The following is a 22,778-nucleotide window of genomic DNA, read 5'->3' on the forward strand; positions in this document are numbered from 1 at the left end:
GGATTTCTCCCGCCAGGGCGGCCTCCCCGGAGGCAGAACCTCCTAATTCTCTCCTAATCCCCCCCTTTTCACATGCATCAATAGGACACCATCAATATCTAACTCTAAGTCACTAATCTCACTTAATAACACATTAAATGCTCTACATTTATTTACCCATGGTATCATACCTACGATACATACACATCTAGCAATCATAACATAATCTGAATAGGCATATATAGGAACACCTTATCAATTTACTCTTTCAGGAGCAATATATAGTTTCACAGTGTCAATCTCAAATATAATATTCAACATGGTAAACACTTGGACCTTCGATCCTTTTGTAACAATTATTACACATAATGGGTATGCTTAATCACAGCTAGAACAATCACTCAATCCTTATATGTATATGTGTCGGCACGTGATATCTGATCCCTATATATATATATATATATATGTATATATGTATCAATCATAACCAAAATTACAATCATAATCCATATATATATATATATATGTGATAACCTCGAGCGGACCATAGTAGGCCTTTCCGCAGTCAAATTACTAATTTAAAAAAATTAGACCGACTCGAATTGCTTTTTTCTTTTATTGTGATCCCACCAAAACAAAATTCACTTGATTGATACATGTACATACACCTCAATCATAACCACAATCACAATCATAATCCATTACAAATATTTCACATACTTGCACAGCCAAGTGACAAGTTCAATGCATGTAATTGATCTTAAAATTCATTCCATTAAGCTTATTACATCTTTTCTAGTCCCAGACATGCAGTCAATACTATAAATTACAATAACAAACACATGTAGCATAGACAGAAATGTAAAACCATCACCTACAGCCATAGGTAGTCAACTAGGTTCATCGTATGAGAATTATTAACATGAAGTCATTCACATTCAACCTTTATTTCATGATACGTATTACTCCAGTAATTCACAAGGAATAATAAGCATGAACACACATAATTATTGTATAAGCCTATCCCTATATGTACCACAATAGCCATAACCTTTGTGTCTCGAGATCTCATAATAATCTTATAATTGTCTACATTAAATCTCGCAAGAGTCATTGGCCTTCTAAACAATTTTCACCAAGGTTAACATTCAAAGATTGAACCTTTATCACTAGTCGCATAATAATCATGACCCATATCATATATTCCCACTCTAAACAACAATTGACAATCATTTAACCATTCAGACTCTGTGCTCGAAGGCCTAGACATGAAATCTCTTGTCAATCTACATTAATTAAGTGATGAGAATGAATTTATAACTACTCAATTGAGAAACTTAACTTACCTGGGTGCCAAGCAGCTGTAGGAGGATTTATCGAATGATTTCTGACTTCTGGATGAAAGAACAACGGAGATGGGTATGGAATTCGTGGTTTGCAGCTTCTCTTACGCTAGAAATCTCTCCCTCCCTTCTTCCTAGGCCTAGGAAAACTTTTCTAAGGGTTTTTGAGTGACCCTCACCTATTTTGGCACTTAAGAAAAAAGGGAGGAACAAGAATTCACGTCTTTTATCCCATGCCGTCATGGCGACACCGCTGTGGCGGGAATACCCCCGCTAAGGCAAGATGACACAGGTCTGGATAATTTAGTTTCACGAAATATTTATCCCACCTAACTTGCGAAGGTTCGAGTCGTTACATCAACCATAAATAAAAATTGAAGAAAGAAGAATATTATTGATAAAACAATATGGGTACAATGCTGTTCCTCCCTTGATTCCTCTCTCTTTTAAGATTTTCCTGTTCGAGTGACATATTTCTCTAACTAGAATGATACGGACCTTATTGAGATTTATTTGATCTCCACATATTGATTTTTGTGAATATTCTATGAATTTACGAAATATTCGATATGCCTCTTTAAGGGAATATATTACCCTTTATGTAGCCATAAGCAAGAATTTATGGTAGAATAGCCTCCAAGAATCTTAACTTAAATCGAACTCGTTTGGTAGGATGCTACAAAATTTCAATGTCTACGAACATAACTATTTTCCCCTAGATTTTAGTCCTCTTTGTATTATGAATTATAAAAATAAAAGAGTTGAGTAAATAAAAAGCTCAAGGCGGTTCATTAACTCCTTTAGCAACAAACTTATTCTCAAGAGAGTTTATGTTTAAATACTGAATTTTAGCTATTTTCTTAAGCTAATTGGCACGTGGCTATTGAAAATGTTATGTTTATTATATTGATGACTGAAATAATTATTACGTTGATTAGTTATTTAAACTTTGATTGTGTAATATCATTCTCATAGACTCCCTAAAAGAAACAATTAAGGGGAGAAAATTCAATTAGATGTAAATGAAAGAATACGTATTATTATTAATTGTGGAAGGTAGAAAAACACAAAATTAAAAGAGGTAGCGGGTGACGCAAGTGTAGATGAAAAGGACAAAACGGAAATACGTCGTTATTATCTTGATCATGTCCATGAAGTAACGTTTGGTTGGGTAGGAAGATGCCCGTTACATAGTACAGTATACTTACCTTTTGTTACCTAATTTTAGATAATCTCAACAAATAATTCATACTACATTATAGATTTTGTTCTGTGATCAATATTAAATGTGTATGCCGACATAGTCGCTAAATTCAGTTTTAACGGCATGATAAATACAAATTACTAGTCCTATGGGTGGGGGGTAGTATACAACATTAAATTAGACAACTTTAATTTCCTTCCCTTTTTTGGTTTAGAAGAAGAATACCGTTGGGGCTCATACTTATTTTCAAATTCCCAAAATTATTCTCCTTCAATCCAACAGCTAAATTCTCTATCTCTTTATTTTTAGCTATTTTCTCACTTACCATCCACTCCCAATTCTTTTCTGTTTTTTCAGATAGTAAAATATTCTCCTGGATTTTCCAACTTCTACAATTCAGCGTGAGTTCTTTTTTCTTAAAGCCTACATTACTCTTTTTTGTGTGTTCCTCTCATGTAGATAGTCAAGAATGCTGTTTTGCTTATCATTTGAACCATGTGAAACTAATAGTTCTCTGCTTTTATATACGGTTTTCATGTTTTGACATCCTGCTGTTGTTAATGCTTATGTCTTTATAAATGTTGTGTGTTTGCTTTTCTTGATCCGCTCTCGTACACTCTATCCTTCCTGAAACCCACTTGAGACTATGTTAGGTACAAAATTTGGTCTTTTTTATGCCATTATTGGTGTTGCTTAACAAAGCCCCATTGTTAATGGCACAAAAAGAGGGTGAATTGAAATGTTGGTAGAACACTTTTTAGCATAGAATTCCATCTCTTTCTTTGAATAAAGGACCAACCATTCAACTTTTGCTTTTACTTTATTTTGATTTTTTTTTTTTTTTTGCTTTCTGGGGATCACTTTAAATTGTGGGGATCACTTCTTTTTTCCCCTTTTGACACTCTTTAGCGTTACACTTCCTTAGCGTAGTATACTTTCTTAATTTGTTTAAAATTGATAATTAAATTTCGATAAAGAAGCTGTCCAACAAAACATAATTTCCACTGAATAATGCACAAAATTTGTTGCTGTACTTGCTCTGCTAGTTGGATAACTGTACCTAGCAGTATTCTTTACTTTTCCAATATTGAAAAGGTCATGAATGATATCTCCATCTTTCAGATTTGCTTAAATAATGAAGCTTCAACTTTTTGAGTGATGCTACATTTGTTTTACTTATACATTATCAAATCTTCATTATCTTGTACTAATATATAGTCTTAACATGCCTAAAGCTTGTGATGCTAGTAGCTTTTTATTAGTGGACATCTGTTTTAGGACTATCCGGAGTCCATTTTTTGATGCCAATGCATCTTCCCTTCAATTATACACATAAAATACTTGGTCAAGAAGTCCAAAATTTCCTTAAGAATGCGAATCAATTAAAATTCATATTTTCATGAGTTTGTTGTAATTACTGTTTAGAAAGATTTTGCGTATACTCTATCCTATCCAGACCCCAGTTATTATTTTCATAAGTTTTCAGTAATTGAAAAAGATCCCACCACCCATTCTCTCTTTTGTTTTGTCACTAAGGTGGGGGAGATGGGAATTTATGCTTCACTCTCTCTCTCAACTGCTTTATTCAATTGAAGAAGTTCGTATAAATCTGTGTTTCATGAAGAAAATTTTGCTTAGTAGTATATAGTTTTCAAGTTTTATGCTCTTTCTTTTTAACGAACATCTTATAAATTTTTTCAAAAGTAATTGGCACCTTGCTTTTTAGTGGGGGTACAATAAAAAAGAATGCCTTTATTGCCAAAAGGACTTTAGGCATAGTATGCAATAAATCCTCTCCCCACTCACTTTGAAAATCTGTCTTCAGTAGTTCAATCAGTATCTGTCATGTTTCTTGCCTCCTGGATTGATCCATTTTCAATATGAAGAGGTAGTAAACTAAATGAAGTTTCCCTTTCATTGAACAACACAACTCTCAGATCCCTTTTATGCATATCATATAGGTAAGTTAACTTGTGTGCCATATATTTAGAACTAAAAGTCAGTAAGTTTGTTCTTTCTTTCACAGTAACCAAATGAGTTTCCTATTATGGCATTCTTTGATAGAGCTCTTTCATTTTCATTACTTCTTTAGCTGATACTACTTCTAGATTGCATAGTTTTCTTGCACTGTGCTAAAGCTTTTTCATTGTATATGTTGATGGTTCTTCCGGTTCTTGTAGCAATCTGATTTTATCTCCCTTTCACGGTGGCTAGTGAGTTGCTTCCTCCAAGTGGAACCGGCTGATTTTGTCTAATGCTCTTCAAAAGTGGTCAATCAGAGAGGCAAGAAGTGAAGGACTGCTGCAACTAGGATCAGTGATAACATAATGAAGCTCCAGCCTTTACTGTCAGCTATTTCTTTACTTATTCCGCTGCTATCAGTATTTCTTCAAGTTGTAGCTGATCTTGATTCCGATAGACAGGCTCTACTCGACTTTGCAGATTCTGTCCCTCATATCCGAAAACTCAACTGGAATTTGGCTCTCCCTATTTGCAAATCTTGGGCTGGTATAACTTGTAACAAAGATGGAACGAGAGTCATTGCAATCCATCTCCCTGCTGTTGGACTTTTTGGTCCTATCCCAGCCAATACTATAGGCAAGTTAGATGCTCTTAAAGTCCTTAGTCTAAGAGCCAATTATCTTAATGGAAGTGTTCCTTCTGATCTCCTTTCAATCCCTTCTCTCCAATCTGTCTACCTTCAGCATAATAGCTTCTCTGGTGAAATTCCTGTTTCTTTGTCTCCCCGTCTTGGTGTACTAGATCTCTCGTTCAACTCTTTTACTGGAGAAATTCCCCCAACAATCAAGAACTTGACGCGACTGTCCGTATTGAACCTACAGTTCAATTCGTTGACAGGTGAAATCCCAAGCCTTGACACCCTCAGGTTAAATAACCTGAATATGAGTTACAATATGCTAAATGGCTCCGTTCCGTACCCCCTCCAGAAGTTTCCACTTTCATCATTCGCAGGAAACTCTCATTTATGTGGGACACCTCTAACTAGCTGTTCCTTGAGTCCATCACCTTCTCCAGCAGCTGATGGCTTATCTCCACCTGCAATCCCTGAAAAACAGAAGGCTGTCCACTCTAAGAAACTAAGTACCGGAATCATCGTTGCCATTGCTGTAGTGGCTTCTTTAGTAATGTTTCTGCTGGTTCTAGTAATCTCCTTCTGCTGCTTGAAAAAGAAAGTAAGTCATAACACTAGCATAATTAAAGAGAAGGTGGCTATTGGGGGAAGGAGTGAAAAACCGGAGGACTTCGGAAGTGGTGTGCCAGATGCTGAGAAAAACAAGTTGGTATTTTTCGAAGGTTGCTCTTACAGCTTCAATCTGGAGGATCTTCTTAGAGCTTCTGCTGAGGTTCTTGGTAAAGGGAGTTATGGAACAGCTTACAAAGCTGTCTTGGATGAGGCAACAATTGTGGTGGTGAAAAGGCTGAGAGAAGTAGGGGTTGCTAAAAAAGAGTTTGAACAACATATGGAGATAGTTGGAAGGGCTGGGAGGCACCCTAATATTGTACCACTCCGCGCATATTATTATTCCAAGGATGAGAAACTTCTTGTTAACGAATACATGCCTGCTGGTAGCTTGTCAGCAGCCTTGCACGGTATAATTGCTAATCTCTGATCATTGGTAATATTATTCATATTTTAGGCTTTATTTTTACGCAATCTTGATGACTAATGACAGGTAATAGAGGCATTGGAAGAACTCCCCTAGATTGGGATACAAGATTGAAGATATCTCTTGGAGCAGCAAAAGGAATTTCCCACATCCACACTGAAGGCGGTGTGAAATTTACTCATGGAAACATCAAGTCCTCCAATGTACTCCTTACAAGAGACCTAGATGGATGCATTTCTGATTTTGGCTTAACACCTTTGATGAATTACATATCATACAAATATAGATGTGCTGGTTACCGCGCTCCAGAAGTTATTGAAACACGGAAAGGGACACAAAAATCCGATGTTTATAGCTTCGGAGTGCTGCTCCTTGAGATGCTGACAGGCAAATCTCCTCTCCCATTATCAGGGCAGGATGAGGTAGTTGATTTGCCTAGGTGGGTACGGTCGGTTGTTAGAGAGGAATGGACTGCTGAAGTGTTCGACGTAGAGCTGTTGAAGTACCAGAATATTGAAGAAGAGATGGTGCAGATGCTTCAGATTGGACTTGCTTGTGTAGCAAAGGTGCCTGATATGAGACCTGCTATGGGAGAAGTGGTTAGAATGATTGAAGAAATTCGACAAACAGAAGGGGAAACGAGACCTTCCTCGGAGGACAGCAGGTCCAAGGACTCTAACGCACAAACCCCTGAATGAAACAATGCAGTTTTTAGTAATTCAGCTTTCAATTCTAGATCAATTTAAGAACGCAATTTATCTCCATTGCCAACTTTTGCATGTTCTTGGACATACAAGTTTTATTTTTTATCTTGATGCTATATCCTATTCTGGCCTTTGTAGAAAACTTATCAGTTCAACATAAATGAGAACCTTTGTTTTCTCTATTATTTAAGGTTCCTATCTCTCTTTTCGAATCTTTGTTTACATTTAAACCTTTGTAGTACTATCGGGACAAATTAATCTGTCATTTAGGGTGTGTTTGGTATGAAGAAAAATGTTTTCCAATTTTCTCTTGTTTGGTTGGCCTCAAAGTTTTTGAAAAATGTTTTCCAAATCAACTTATTTTCCTCAAATTCAAGGAAAATGACTTCCCTTTAAAAAGTAAGGAAAACATTTTCCAAGACCATTTTGAACCTCATACCTTAACTTTCCATCCTAACTTAAGTCTCGGATATCGATTTACAATACTAATCCTAGATCCGACTCCTGATTCTCAATTCAAAACTTGTCTGTCGATCTCACTTCGATACCCAACTCTGGAGTTTCGAATCTAGTCGGGATCAAATCTCGAGTTAGAATTAGAGGTCGAATTTTGGATCGAGTGTTGGGGTCGAATTTTTAGAGTCTCGGGTTAGGAGTCAGGAGTCGAAATTTGAGTGTTGATGTCGGGTCTCGGATCAAGGTCGGGTCAGAGTTAGGGTCGGGGTTAGGTCTTGAATCTCGAGTCGGATCTCGAATCAAGTTGCGGTCTTCAGTCGGATCTCGAATCGAGTCTCAATTCAGGAGTCGAGGTCTGGGTCGGGTCTCGAATCTTAGGTTAGAGTCGGAGTCTCGGGTCGAGTCATGGGTCGAGAATTGGTGTCGGGTGTCGGAGTCGGGGTCGGAGTCAAGTCTCGGGTTGGGGTCAGGGTAGGGTCTCAAGGTCGGGGTTGAGGTCAGAATAAGTCTAGAATTGGGGTCGGGGTCTCGGGTCGGGGTCAGGTTAAGGTCGAAGTCGAAGTCATGTCTCGGTGGGGGTAGGGTGTCAAGTCTCGTCTTAGGAGTAAGGGTCGGGATTGGGTCTTGATTCTTGGATCTTGGGTCGGGGTCGAGAGTTGGGATTGGGTCTATGATCTCGGGTCCGAGTCTCGAGTCAAGAGTCGAGGTCGGGGTTGAGTGTCGAATTTTGTGTTGGGGTTGGGTCTTGGGTAGGGGTCGCAAGTCAAGGTTGGGGTCAAGGTCGGGTGTCGGACGTTAGGTTAAGGTCGGGTTTTGGAGTTGGGGTTTCGGGTCAAGGTCGTGGTCGGGGTCTCAAGTAGGGGTTGGGGTCGGGGTACGGATCTCGGGTCGGGGTCAGGTGTTTGGATCGAGGTCGAGTCTCAAATTGGAGTCGAGGTTGGGTCTCGTTTCGGGTGTTAGGATTAGGGTTGAGGACGGGATCAAGTCTCGAGTCAGGATCGGGGTCTCGGGTCAAGGTCGGGGTCTTGGGTCAAGGTCGGGGTCTTGTGTCGAATTGGGGTTAGAGTCGAAATCGGGTACCGAGTCTCAGTCTCGGATCGAGGTCGTTTGTCGAATCGGGAGTTGGGGTCGGGTGTCGGGATCTCGGGTCGGGCCTCGGGTCAAGGTCTGGGTTGGGTTGGGTGTCGGGGTCTCGGTCTCAGGTCGGGTTCTAGTGTCGGGGTCTCGAGTCGAGGTTGGAGTCAGGTTCTGTTCTCAAATCGGATGTTGGGATCAGATTATATAAAATATATTTTCTAAAAAATATTTTTCATTCACGATTATACACTAAAATATATTTTCTAAAAAATATTTTTCATTCACGATTATACACTAAAATATATTATTCAAAAAATATTTTCCAATCACCAACTAAACATGAGAAAATAAGTTAGAAATCAACATATTTTCTAAGATAACGTTTTCAATGGAAAACATTTTCCTTCATACCAAACACATCCTTAGTGTAGTTTTCAAATACATCCCTCAATCTAACGAATTCCCCTGATCCTCCTTTTAATTACTCAATTTCACTTTATAAGTCATTGGCCCGTTGCCCACATCTATATCTATTTATACTACCTTACAAGTATGAACTCCAAAATTTAAAAGTTAAATTACTTAAATGCCTTTTCTTATTAAATTAAATATCCTAATTAACAAATCAAAAAAATTAGAAAAGGCATAAATTCCCCCCTGAACTTGTACCGAAAAGTCAGTTACACGCTTAAACTATCGTGGAGACCTATTACACACCTGATCTTTTTCAAAGTGATATTAGTACCCCCTTCAAATGTAAGAAATCCGTCACACGATATAGCATGGTATGCACGCACCTGCCACATTTGTGCAAGCCTACACGTGTTATTTTTTTCCAACCATTTTTGCCTCTATCTTCTCTCTTCTTCCTCACATGAAGAACTCCATTTTTGCCTTTATTTTCTCTCATCTTCCTCACCTTAATAACTTCATTTTTGTTTTCAAGAAAACCACCCACAATATCATTATCTTCTTCCTCCATTATTGATACATAAATTAGCAAAGCCAATTAATAATTTTATCCAAATTTGTTTTCCACTTTTTGTCCCAATGATTTTTGCCTCTATCTTCTCTCTTCTTCCTCACATGAAGAACTCCATTTTTGCCTTTATTTTCCCTCATCTTCCTCACCTTAATAATTTCATTTTTTGTTTTCAAGAAAACCACCCACAATATCATTCTCTTCTTCCTCCATTATTGATACATAAATTAGCAAAGCCAATCAATAATTTTATCCAATTTAATCTTCTTTGTTAACCCAATTGAAGCCATTGAAGCAACATGTAAATTCGTTAAAATCAGTGGGGATTTTCTCAGGTTGTAATGAAATTGAACGAGAGACTGTAGAATTGTGATAAGAAATAAATGAAGGAGAAGAAGTGTGAAGGAGAATAAGAGGATAGCATGAAGAAGAAGAAGAAGAAGAAGAAATAGAGGGGGGGAGGGGGTGGGGAAATTTAAAATATATTTTGACTTTATTTTTTAATCAAACACACCTATTTTTTTATATTTAATTTTATTTCCACGTTAGTTCTAGGATGATATTAATATCTCTTTGAGAAAGATTGGTGTGTAATAGGTCGCTAATATAGTTTAGCGTGTAATTGATTTTTCGATACAAATTTAAGGAGGAATTTATGCATTTTTCCATCAAAAAATCTAAAGCCTTCAATATTTCTAAAAGCCACAACTGTTGTTTTATACCTATTATATTTAATAATCACAAAAAAAAAGAAAAGAATAAATAGACACCTACACATTCTCATTTGAAACGGTGGCTTCTTTTTTGTACAACCTATGTTTATCAGAAACCTTTATTGGTTCCATGCATTCTAAAGCGAAGAAAAAAAAATGGTACCATATTTCTTCCATATTAACTAATTTGCTTAGTTACACAAAAGAACCAATAAGCAGAGCATTTGCTTGCCTTTTGTCTTCCTAGAAAACATTTTTTTTGTAAGAGTGCGTTAAAATCATTAGCACACAATGAGATCCACTTCATTTGGATGAATTAAATTATAAAGACATGGAAGCTTTGGCTTCGAGAACTTAGTCGTGATTTGTGCTAGAGAGGCATTATTTTCCTTTTGTTTTGATACTCAAGTACTCAATAAATAGCAGAACCAAAAAAAATAAATATGGAATCTATCAATTTTGTCATGTTTGTAGCAGGTTGATTCAGCAATGGCGGAGTCAAATTTTTTTACTAAGAGGTTCAAAATAGAAAAAAGTATACACATGGCAAAATTAAAGATATTCAACATCTTCTATATAGACATAAAAATAATTTTACTCCCATATATATTGTATAATTTTCTGTCAAAAAGGATTCAGACGAACTCCTTGAGCCCATCTGGCTCCGCTCTTGAGACCCGACTTCTATTTTCCTCTCTATAAAATAAATTGACTCCATATCAATGTGAACATGTTTCGATAATGTTAGACAGAAGATGATGAGTTTGAAGTATTGAGTGGAAAGAAAAAAATAAATTATCGGGTTGTATTATTTTCAAAGAGATAAATTATAGGGTTGTATATTCTTAACTTCACTTATATCATTTTATTTAATTACTACATTTTGTGAATTTTTTCAAATGTGTGACTAACATGATAAGCAGTTTATAAAATTACACTCCTAATTTAAAAAATATATGTCATAAATATGTTTAAATGTTATAATTGTTATACATTTGCCAAAATGCAAATTAAATGGCATCTATATGTTAGATGCATGCATATAACCATTAGGCTAAATCCATCAGTAACCCCCTAAAGTTGGCACCAACTTTCACTTAGACATCTCAACTAGGCTTTGTTCATTCTAGACATCTTATCTCGAATTTTACTGTGTCATTTTGACACTTTTTTTACAATCAGCAAAAATATATGATGTGTGTGTTACACTCGTGAATAACGTGTAAAGTGACGAATTAAACGACGACATTTGTCATTTATGTCAAATATAATTCTTAAATAATGAATTTTGAATAAAAATAAATAAGACCAATGAATCAATGACACATGGTATTTTTGTAAAAATAAAATAATTTAAACCATTAAAAAGTTGCACAACCCCCCACCCACCCCCACCCTTTTATTGTCTTCTCCACATACCCCTATCCTTTTGCAAAAACATCTGCTCACACCCCTGCACCTCACCCCCCCCCCCCCCCCGCCCCGCCCTTTTGATTTACTTCTCCAAAAATCTTGTTTTGCATAAATAACCCTACCCTTTTGTCTTTTTCATCAAATACCAAGTTCTTAGTAGCTCTAGAATTCACCAAAAATATTTCATTCTCCTGTAAATAATTCTTTTAAGAAAGAATTTCAGCAATATTTAATATTTTAATCTTGAAATGGGTCTATTCTTAAATTTTAAAAATATTTGCATTAATTTTCATCATTCTGCCCTAACTATCTTCATTCACCATTGATGAAATTTAAGTTAGCAAAAATGGTGGATGAAAATAGGGAAGAAGGAAAAAAAATTTAAAAATAAACTAAATCAAGTCTTTCACATGAGGTCAACGAGTGTATCACACTCACTATGACATGTAAGTAAAAAGTATCAAAATGACACAGTGAAATTCAATATGAGGTGTCTAGAGTGAACAAAGTCTAGTTAAGGTGTTTAAGTGAAAGTTGATGTCGACTTTTAAAAAGTCACCGATGAATTTGCCCTAATAATTAGGACTTTACTTTGGAGTAGCAGATCGAATAAAAAAATTCATACTTTAATGTAATTGTGTCATTTTGAGATCATAAAAATATAAAATAAAATGTTAATATATATTTAGAATATTATTGACTTTCACTAAAAAGTGTAATACACAAGTACCCCCCTTCAATTATAACCGAAATCACTAGGACACACCTTAACTATACATGAGTCCTATTACCTCCCTGAATTATTTTAAAATGTAATAAACACACCCTTCAGTGTTGGGGTGGTACAGAGAGTGTGTTCACTCTCTTGGAGGCATGTGAGACGAAAAAAAGTATTAAAATTTGATAATTAATTTGGACACATGTCCATTTTCAATTGAACATTTTCATTATTAATTAATACACATAAGTAGTTAACATTAAAACTTAAGTTGATATCTTTTTTTTTTTTTTTATTGAAATAGAGTCCAATTTTATCATTTTTAGAAATATAAATATATTTTTCACAACATATTTAAATTGCTGGTGATTTTTTTCCAGATATTTCATCAATTTGTGTAATATCGAAACAAATTTATTTTTCGTTTTATTTTTTACTCAAACACTTGACATGAAATTTGATTATTTTTTTTGCATATTAGAGATTTAGTTAAGACAATATATGGTGAGCACAATTTAAATTAAATTCCTTTATTTTTTTTAATTATCCTCCCATTCATTAATTATCTACGTCATATCCCAACCTACCCCCACTACCATCCCTAGCCCCACCCTCACCCCAGCCCTCATCCCCGCTTCAATTCTTCGTTGATATATCACCCCCACCCTCACCTCCAACCCTCTCCAGTTTCGGTTTGATTCTCCAATATAGTGACACCCCTTCTCCTCTTCTTTTTCCACTTCAATTGGCCAGTTACTTCATCTTGCCCAAATAATTTTTGAATGAGAACAATTGTATTTCATAACCCAAAATTCGATCAACAAAAGGACCCCAATATTTAATTTTTCTCGAATTGGAATTTCAATTTTGGGTAACTTCTTCGATGGAGATTTTAGATCAAATTTTATGAGATTTGTTTTTTACCTTTTTTGTTAGGTTACAAATTTTAGTTAGATACAAGAGATCCAACATTTTAAATTAAAATTAAATACCTTGAGTTTTTGACCATTGGAGTGATATTTTATGGTAGATTTGGAGGTAGGTGATAAAATATATGATTTCGGTGGTGGTGAAGGAATGAATTTGGAAGTGGGTTACAATTTTCATGATGGTTGCTATAAGTTTTAATGGTGGAAATAGTGGATTTAGTGGTTATGGTGGGTGTAGTGATAGCAATGAAGGAGGAGGAATTAAATGAAATGAATTTTTTATTTTTTTCTTCGATCTGACGATTTAGTAACGTAGCACTGACGTAGATGATGTGGAGGCGAGTGTAAAGCACCTCCCTTCATGTGAGTGATTATAGGTGTGTTTATTACATTTTAAAATAATTCAGGGCGAGTAATAGAACCCATGTATAATTAAGATGTGTCCTAACAATTTCGGTTATAATTGAGAGGGGTACTCGTGTATTATCCCAAATTAAAAAGAGCTGAAACTATCTATAAACTATATGAGATTAATATACCATCTGTTAAAAGTTGGTACACGGTAGCTTCAATGTTCATGGCATGACCAAAAGGGTGATAATGTTATCATACAAAATTATTTATTGCATAATTCATTCAGCATACACGTGTGTTGCACGTACCGAGAAACTAATAATATAAAATAGAATAACTTTTTACATTTTAAGGTCGATTGTGACACATAAATTGCACTTTGGTTAGGAACATATCATAATTCCATTTCGAAGCTGACTCACAATTCACAAACAACGTATTATACGATAAATGAAGCCAATTCAGCAAAGCAAATGTTCAATTTGACTTGGTAAAAGATTTAATTTGTTTTAATCATTCATATATTGCACATAATTTATATAGACCGGCTGTCTCATTTTTTTCCCCTCAAAAAAACAACTCAGAAGTGTCTTTTCAAATCATTTGCTTAATTTTTAGGTTTTTGTACATTTGGACTATGGTTAAGTTTTTTTTTTCCATCAGCAAGGTTCATGATGTTGGCTATTATTGTTCTCTGGAACTGGAACTCATATAGATAGATCACGAGTTACAAATATAAGAAAATGCAAATTTAGAATTACTGAAGTTTATTTGTTCGCACTGTATTTTACCAAATTGCAATTTATGTGTCAAAATTGACAAAAATGTTTTCAGATATTACGACACACGGGTCATTTTATTTTATATTATGTGGATAAGGGATTACGAATCACTGAGTTATGAAGTAAAATTGGATAATAAAAAGAGAAATAGTGGAATCCGTCAAATTGAGGGGTACATTTGAAAATTTTGCTAACGGCAGGGATATGTAAATTAATACTGATAGTATAATGAAGATTAAAGTGCAATTTAGTGCTTCTATAGTCTAATGCATGTGGGAATCATCCATGGAGTCCCAAGGTTTTCTCTAAATTCTTTTTATGAATTCTTCTCCTAAGTCCTAATTTTCATGAATTTGCATTGGGTCATCTCAATTACGGTCTATTTCATTATTATTGATCTAATTATGCATAATTCAAGTTACATTACTTGATTTCAAGTTGATTTTCATGGACCCATGCCATGTGCTATTTTCAAGTACGATTTTAAGGATTTATGATCATGATTTATAAAGGATTTCTATAAATGATTTATGAACTCATGAAAGTATGAATGATGATGAATTGTGATTTCAATGATGTATCAAGTTAAGTAGAAAGGTTGTGATGGGTTTTCCTCACACACTCATGTTAAAGATGGTGAACGATTCTCTCACCGACTCATGTATTCATATGAATCAATCACGTTAATGAGCTACTCTTATGATTATTTAATGATGAGGATTGATATCTATTATTTTTTGTCTTAATGATGTTACTGATTATGATTTATGACTTTTCGTTGGGATAACGACTAAGTATCGAGAGGACTTTAACGTGAGGTTTGGTCCGGTCCTGAAGCTCAAGTAGCGACCCAAGGGAATCCTAGTAGCAACCTTTAGTCCCTAACAATGTTGCCCGCGTAGGTTCTTTTGCCAATATGGCCTAACTAGTGGATCCACAAATAACTCAATGTTAAAGAAGGTTCTCACAGAGTCTACCTTGACAAAGTAGTCTCTTTCTTCTCGATGTGAGAGTTATGTCGAATTTCATGTTTAGCTCGCATAGTCTTATACGTAGATTAAATGTCCTATCCCACACAAAAGCTTATGATATGATATAGATTCCTCATGATATGATGCATTGACCACAGGATTATGATATGATTTTCAAATGCTTTTCAGTTTTACTCATGTTTTCACAATATTGGTCATGCATCCAATGCTCATATTGATTATGTCCTATTTTCATTGTTCATGCATACTTCTCACATACTTAGTGCATTCCGTGTACTAACACATACTTTGTGCCTATATTGTATCATAATGTAGGATCCGATGAGCATCACGGACCTCCCACTCGTGGCTAGAGTTGAGCATTAATTTCTCATTGTTGGTGAGTCCTCATGTTCCGAAGACGAGACATTTATCTTTCATCATTTTATGACTTTATCTTTTAGTTTTGGGTGAGCTAGGAGCTTGTCTTATGCCCTCATCTAGATTAGTAGAGGCATGTTAGATGTTCATGAAGTGTATATTGTCCTTCCTTTTGAGTTGAGACTTTATTCCGCATTTATGATATCTCTTGCTATGTTCTTGTGTATTTACCTTATCTATGCTAGTGAATGATATTCTTAGAGGCTTGGTTGGAGTCCATTGAGATTCTAATCATCGTGTCACATCTACGATCTAGCTTAAGTAATGGCAACTAGTCACTAATATCTGACTTCTAGCTTGTTCACAGTCCTCATTTAGTCCCATAAGGAACTGCATCACCTTTAATTTCAGTATATGCAGCACAAAATCCTTGGATTTAGCACAATCACAATGAGGTGGTTCATGCTATCAAATTCTGCCCAAAAATGCCTTAATTTCGAGAAATATGTTGAAATGCTATCAGTTTCTTGAACTAATGTTGTCATATCTTTGTGTAGTTGGTAGATTCGAGAAGTGTTAACTTTGTCGAACCTTTTCTTTAGATCTTCCCAGATCATCTTTGCATTTTCTGCGTAAACAATTCCTGTATGCAATTCCTTCGCTACTGATACCAATATCCATCCTATAACAATAGCATCACATCTGTTTCATTAATGAGCTAGATCTACATAAAAACCCTCTTTCTTTCAAGTTCCATCTATGATCCCCGCTTGTTTTTCTCAAGTAATTGGATTCGCATAGATCTGCTCCAGATTATAGTTCTCAGATCCTGTTAATTGGATTGGAATAATTGGATCTCTCCGATGGATGGATGAAGAGTGCATGCGTGTGGTCGATTTTCGTGATTTTCATTACTGTTCTGATTTAGCAATCACACTGATCTTCCTTCGACAATTTGCCTCTACTTAGATCGATCAATTTAAACTCACAATAGTGATTATAAGCTTTGATACCATTATAAAATTTGTAGATGATTACAACTCAATTCTCATTGATAGCCATTAGAAATAGGTCAAACTAAGAAAAGAAAGGAGAGAATCTTATTGATGGAGTAAACACAGATTGATAACTGAATTGTTACATCAAAGAGTATATATGCTACTTTCCTATACATCTGTCATCAACTAGCATTTCTAACAAACTTCTGTATTTTCCTAACTAACCATATTAACAACTTTTCTAACTAACTCTGACAATGACTATTTTATCCTCCACTTCATCACATCATGTTACACTTATTTCATCAATAATTAGCGTCTTAATTTAGTCAATTAATTCTCAACCATTAATTTTAATTTATGTCATTATCTCAGTCTATTCAAGAACTTGAGGAAATGGATAGAAGGAAAAGATCCATCTGTTAAAAGTGTATTCTTTAAAATAAGGTACAAGTTTAGGGAATTAATTGTTTATTATCTATGTGAAAACTATATAATGTTTTGGATCATATTTTTCTTTTAAAAAAAAAGAGAGAGAGAAGAAGAAGATGTTGACCTTTTGGAGTGTGACAATTGTTTTGGGAGGAAACACTACAACTAAAGTTTGATATGATAATAAATAATAAAAATAAATTAGACACGAGAATTTTACATGGAAACCCCTTAAACAGGGGAAAAAAATCACGGGATAAAAACATCTTACTATGATAATAATTGCTCTCAAAGAAAAAACAACAATTAACACTTTTCTCAAAGAATAACTCACTAAACATAATATTCAAGATTACAATATTTATCTCTCTTTGTGTTCTTACTCTTTTGAATTGTATTTTTTGTGGGATAATCTAAATGAGGGCAAGAGGCCCTCTATTTGTAGGAAACTAGAAACTATGCGTAAAATCCGCGTCCTTTTTGACTACGCGTTCAGAACGGTAGTATTTCACTGCAGCAATTTGGGGAAGAGTTAGTTATGTAAAAGCACCAACTCAGGAAAGCCGTTATTCATAGCATAACCATTTTTGGTTTTTTCATCTTTTCCTTTTCTGTTTCTCATCACCATTTTCGCCGCAATCTGTTGAATTAGCACAAGGTCTCATTCCATTTCTTTGTCAATATTACAGAAAATTGAATTACTATTTGATATCCTCTTATTACAATGACAGACTATTTTGGGTTATACTTTACCATTTTTTGAAGGGTCAATATTTCCATCTTCTTTCGCTTCTGGGCATGTGTCATTAACTTATCATCACATTGCAAATGAACGTAACATATCGTTCTTTATCATCAATGCATTCTTTAATTTCTTGATAGAAACGAAAATCAAGCAAACCTAAATGAAATTTGCCCATTTTCTATCAGAAACATCGGGTTTCCCTGCCTTCGAGGTGATTTTGTATCATAAAATTTAGGAGATAATTTTGATTGATTCCAAAGAGTAGAAATTGAGGTTCTCAACTGCATTTTGAATTTAGTGGACATATATATATATATATATATATTTATTCATATGTGTGAATGAGTTTAATTCAACATCGAACAAGCATGACGTAAATTCTGATTTACTTTCCTACTTGTAGGGCACTGTTGTAATTAGGTTCAGTTTCCCACCCCCTCATGGGGCAGTGCTGGACTAAGGTAATCAACTCATTATATTTGTTATCTCTCTCATTCTTGCCTGTCACTTCTTTGTTTCAATTGCTTTCAAGTTTTTTATTATGGCTTTAAAATAGCCAACATAAAATACATACTTATTTTGCTAAAAACTGTCGCAATAACTAAAAGCAAATTTCAACACACTTGTGAAGCACCAAATTATCTTTTGTAATGACGACCCAAGTCGTAAATTTTATCAAATGGAATTCCTCCCATCTACCTAAGCCTTGATGCGTAGGATTATAAGATACATGTACATTCTGGTGGGAGGTATATGCAATAGATTAGTCGAGGTGTGTGCAAGTTGACCCAAACACAATCATTAACATTTTTTGAAAAGAATAAGAGTACTAGGATAGATTTGAAGATTTTTTCATGGTCAAGGAAGATAGTTGCTGATCTTAAATGGGAGGCTTGAAGCTAATTTGAACTACACTTGTTTGAAGCCAACAATTTGGTGACCATATAAATTTATTCTCCCAAGTGCTTATGAGTTCTATGCTTGTGTCTTTATCATCCTAACCTCTAAATACAATTAAGATATTGAACACTCTTCTGGTCTTTTGAGAAACTTAGCTAGACTATATATACATCCATGATCAGTTATATCCAATTGGAAGAAGTACACAACTCTTTGCTCGACAATTCTTCACTTGCATTTTATATTCCAAGGATATGAACTACTTGATAAATCTTATGTAGGACAACTGAAGACCATTGTGGAATTGTATCTTTAAATTTGCAATGGTTTCCTTTTGTGGGAAAAGGTAGTAGGCTAGTAGTAGTAGTAGTAGTAGTATTTAGTAGTCGAGTAGTCTTTTAATTTCCAATGTGTATTTCAATCTGTTGCTGCATTTGTTTTTTATCTTGCTATGTTGCCGTCATAGATATTCTTGCAATCCTTCTTTGCATACATTTTTTTAAGCCGAGGGTCTATTGGAAAGAACTGCTCTACCCCACAAAGGTAGGAGTAAGCCTGTGCTGTGTACATCCTATCCTCCCTAGACCTCATTTGTTACACTAGGTATGTTGTTGTTGTATTTGCAATGGTTTCCATATATCCATCTTTTCTGTTCCTCTTCGTGTTTCATCCCCTTTTTCTTCCTTTCTGCCTTGGCATAGGAAGAGGAGTTCTATGTTTGCGTTCAGTTGGAAAATTACTTGCTTTAATTGGAATCTCTTCACTTCTTTAATAGAGTAAAATGGTCTAACCCTTTTTCCAATCTCCCCTGCTTTTCTTTGTTGTATTTACGAGAAAGATAAGCAGGAAAGCTGTCTTTCTGTTGATGACTCAGAAACGGTTACTTAGATTTCTGATTCTTGCAGGTATATAGTCAAGAGAACAATGATGTCCCTCCCACTTTTGAGCTTGCTGGTGGAAACATTTGCCTTGTGACATCAATGGAGAAGTGGGAAGAAAAGATGTCTGAAGCCAATAACAGTGGCAAGATCGTAAGTTACTTATCAATTTTGGTATTTTTTTTCCTTTCCTATTTCATATCCAGATAAATGCTATAGTTAGCCATCGCAAGCGCAAAATCTTGGTGAACTAAAATTTCAGTTAGCATTATCAGTTTCATGGTCCAGCATCATGTTTCATCTGCATAATTTCTTGACACAAGTGTAAGTTATACACGAAACCTGCAAATATGTCAATTCAAATCACCCTCCCTTTTTGCCCTTTTACTGGTTAGTAGTGCATTTGTTTCGTGAATATCTCTTACTTCTTTGTCTTCCAACAGGCAGTGGTAAATTTCAGCGCTTCATGGTGTAACCCCTGTAGAGCAGCAGCACCAGGATATCATGAACTTGCTAATAAATACACTTCAATGATATTTCTTACCGTGGACGTGGATGAGTTAGCTGTAAGTTTCCAGTGCCTTCTACTCTTTTATTTACATGAACTCAGTTTATAGCATCCATAGTTATGATACCACTACTATGTTGTTGTTTCTTTTTTTCATATTACAACTATTTAAAGGTATGGACTTGTTATAGCCATCTCCTGCTAACATGCTAGAAGAAACCATCTCCTCTAAACCTCATACATATTGGTAAATGTTAAACTATATTGGTCATGGCTTGATGCAGGAGTTAAGTACTTCGTGGGACATAAAAGCTACTCCAACATTCATTTTCTTTAGAGATGGCCGTCAAGTGGACAAACTAGTAGGCGTCAAAAATCAAGAGCTCCAAAAGAAGTTGATGAATCTCGCAGAGTCTACAAGATCCCCAGGATGATATACTGTTGCTTCGCTGCTAAGAATTCTGGTTTTTGTCACGTTAATTTTGCGATTAACTTCTGCAACAACATTTTTATGTGTTTCTATGTATATTAAGCGAAGTACTAGGATATAAGGAAGTACAATTTGCAGCTTGGGAAAGAATTTCATATGGTGCTACACCTTTGTTTTGTTAACCCACACACGAGGAAGTAAATGGCAACATACAGTTATTATCAATGTATAGTTTACTCTCCACTCTCCAGTACTTGGAGAAATCTGAAATATGTGTGATAGAATCCCAATAAGAATGTATTACTGCTGGCATATTTTCTGTTTGACTTCAATTACCATACGGAAATAGAGATCGTCCAACATTATGTTCCTTTTTCATAATTCTGGCAAAATGAGCAGAGATCCCTAGAGAATCATGGTCAATTCCAGGCTCTACTATGGTACAAAATGTTGTATCAGGAGAAGATAAAGGATTTGATGTCTCAACAAAGTTTGGCCCAAGTCAGTAGTTATGAAGTGGCCAATCAAATTTGAATTCGCAGTGGCCATTGACTAAGGTACAGGATGAGGGCAAGGATGTGGTCAGTTGGGGATGATGAATTAATATGGGTCTGACTCAACAAAGAATGGTCAATGCACTAAACCAAACAATATGAGATTATGTTTTCTGATATAACTCATGTGTATAAGTCAATTCATTACTGATGTCACTCATTTATAAACATACCACCCAAGTAAATTGATGTCACAATATAGACACTTCTTATGCAATACTTCCTAGTGTTGCAGAAAGGTAGATGACAATCATAGAGTTGTAAGCCCTTGGTAGGGTTCTTGTACAAGCAAGTACTACCAACATAGTTATATAAACATCATAGAACATTCCATATAGCCTAGAATGAACTATAAGTGACTCAAGAAATAAATAGCAGGGAATTAGAAAAAGCTCCTATGCCTCGGAAACCGTAGTAGGGTTAATAGTGAGAGAGTACGTGTGATGATTAATTATTCTACAGACATGCAAACTGCTGTCCGCACATAACTGAAACCCTTGAAGGGATTCTCACCAGATTTTGGACTAGCAGCAGGAAAATCTAGCAATGGCATGCTGGTCCATTGCTCTTCAAAATTGGCAATACACAGCTTCACTGAAACTTTGGTTGAATTTCTCAAGCAGTTAACTTCTTTCAATAGATAGGTCTGAACCATTTGTGACTTTTTATCTCATCATTACCTCTTGATCTACAGCCAAGGCGCTTGTTTGCATCCTTGTGTAGCAGCTGAAGAAATATAAACACATAAGATGATAAGAATCCCCTAGTTTCCACTTTCCAAATTCTTAATATCAGGGACTATATGAGAAATAGAATTTAGCATAGTGAATGGTATTTACACATTAGTTGATGCATAACACTATCTTCCAAGCAGTAGGGGCTTCCAAATTATCCTAGCTTTGTATCCCAAGTAGTATATACAGAAGTGAATCATAGCAGCTCAGACGAGGTTTGGTTTTTTTTTGGTAAGATAAATACGATCATACTTAGTAGAATTAATTACTTCATATATGGCATAAAATTATTGTTAAGATTTTGACAGCAAAAGAAATATAAGTGACTTGAAAGATCAATAATTTATTGATCATAAGGAACTGATTATATACATCATAGCTTAACTAAATTACAGTAGAGTATTGCTAAAAAACCTGCTAAACAGATTTTATTGCTTGCTGAAAATAAGGAACTGAACTAAAAAATAGCTAACAGACTTCTAAACAAACTAGGAAAGAAAGAAACAACAACTTATTCTGCTGTGCACCTCCTCAGCTTTTTCAGTCCTACGTTATCTATTCTACCTTGAATTTAGGTCTTGTAGACACCTTTGCACTGCAGCTAAACATTTGAAATTAACCTGCAGTTCTAGAGACAAACTGCAACACTCCTCCTGGCTCAAGAACTGCATACGCCAAGCTTCATTCTGAGAAATTCAAATCTATTAACATGAAATGGCTTAGTAAATACATCAGCAATTTGATCTTCTGACTTGCAATAAACCAATTTCACCTCTTCTCCCTCTTGCACTTCCCTGACAAAGTACAATCTGATATTAAAATGTTTTGTTTTCTCATGAAAATTTGGATTATGAGAAATTGCTATGGCCGCCTGATTATCCACAAACACTTTTGTGCTTCCTTGTTGCTCTAGAACAAGATCTAACAAGATCTTCTTTAGCCAGATAGCTTGATTAATTGTTGC

General features: G+C 35.3%; 2 protein-coding genes across 6 annotated transcripts; both read left to right on the forward strand.

Annotated features, from left to right (window-relative positions):
• The first annotated feature begins 2,836 nt into the window (after positions 1 to 2,836).
• Positions 2,837 to 7,044, forward strand: LOC129895339 (probable inactive receptor kinase At5g58300). Of its 5 annotated transcripts, none has more exons than XM_055971048.1 (3): positions 2,837 to 2,927; positions 4,707 to 6,138; positions 6,222 to 7,044. In XM_055971048.1, exons 2-3 carry the CDS (start codon positions 4,854 to 4,856, stop codon positions 6,851 to 6,853), a joined length of 1,917 nt encoding a protein of 638 aa, XP_055827023.1. In that variant the 5' UTR covers positions 2,837 to 2,927; positions 4,707 to 4,853; the 3' UTR covers positions 6,854 to 7,044. The 5 variants fall into 5 exon arrangements, with proteins under 5 accessions (XP_055827023.1, XP_055827025.1, XP_055827021.1 ...); XM_055971050.1 differs by having other exon boundaries at positions 2,847 to 2,927; positions 4,741 to 6,138; XM_055971046.1 differs by lacking the exon at positions 2,837 to 2,927 and adding an exon at positions 4,199 to 4,487.
• A 12,291-nt stretch (positions 7,045 to 19,335) lies between these two features.
• Positions 19,336 to 20,673, forward strand: LOC129894668 (thioredoxin H4-1-like). The gene is made up of 4 exons (XM_055970334.1): positions 19,336 to 19,437; positions 19,616 to 19,741; positions 20,032 to 20,154; positions 20,381 to 20,673. Exons 1-4 carry the CDS (start codon positions 19,336 to 19,338, stop codon positions 20,528 to 20,530), a joined length of 501 nt encoding a protein of 166 aa, XP_055826309.1. The 3' UTR covers positions 20,531 to 20,673.
• The last annotated feature ends 2,105 nt before the right edge of the window (positions 20,674 to 22,778 follow it).

Source organism: Solanum dulcamara, chromosome 7 (assembly GCF_947179165.1).
Source record: "Solanum dulcamara chromosome 7, daSolDulc1.2, whole genome shotgun sequence".
Lineage (NCBI taxonomy): Eukaryota > Viridiplantae > Streptophyta > Magnoliopsida > Solanales > Solanaceae > Solanum > Solanum dulcamara.

Bases quoted from the DNA above. Each gene is read 5' to 3' on its own strand.
- LOC129895339 (XM_055971048.1), top strand. From the start codon at position 4,854: ATGAAGCTCCAGCCTTTACTGTCAGCTATTTCTTTACTTATTCCGCTG. The intron at 6,139-6,221 runs GTATAATTGCTA...GACTAATGACAG, and splicing joins CTTGTCAGCAGCCTTGCACG to GTAATAGAGGCATTGGAAGA.
- LOC129894668 (XM_055970334.1), top strand. From the start codon at position 19,336: ATGGTTTCCATATATCCATCTTTTCTGTTCCTCTTCGTGTTTCATCCC. The intron at 19,438-19,615 runs GTTGGAAAATTA...TGATTCTTGCAG, and splicing joins GAGTTCTATGTTTGCGTTCA to GTATATAGTCAAGAGAACAA. The intron at 20,155-20,380 runs GTAAGTTTCCAG...GGCTTGATGCAG, and splicing joins TGGACGTGGATGAGTTAGCT to GAGTTAAGTACTTCGTGGGA.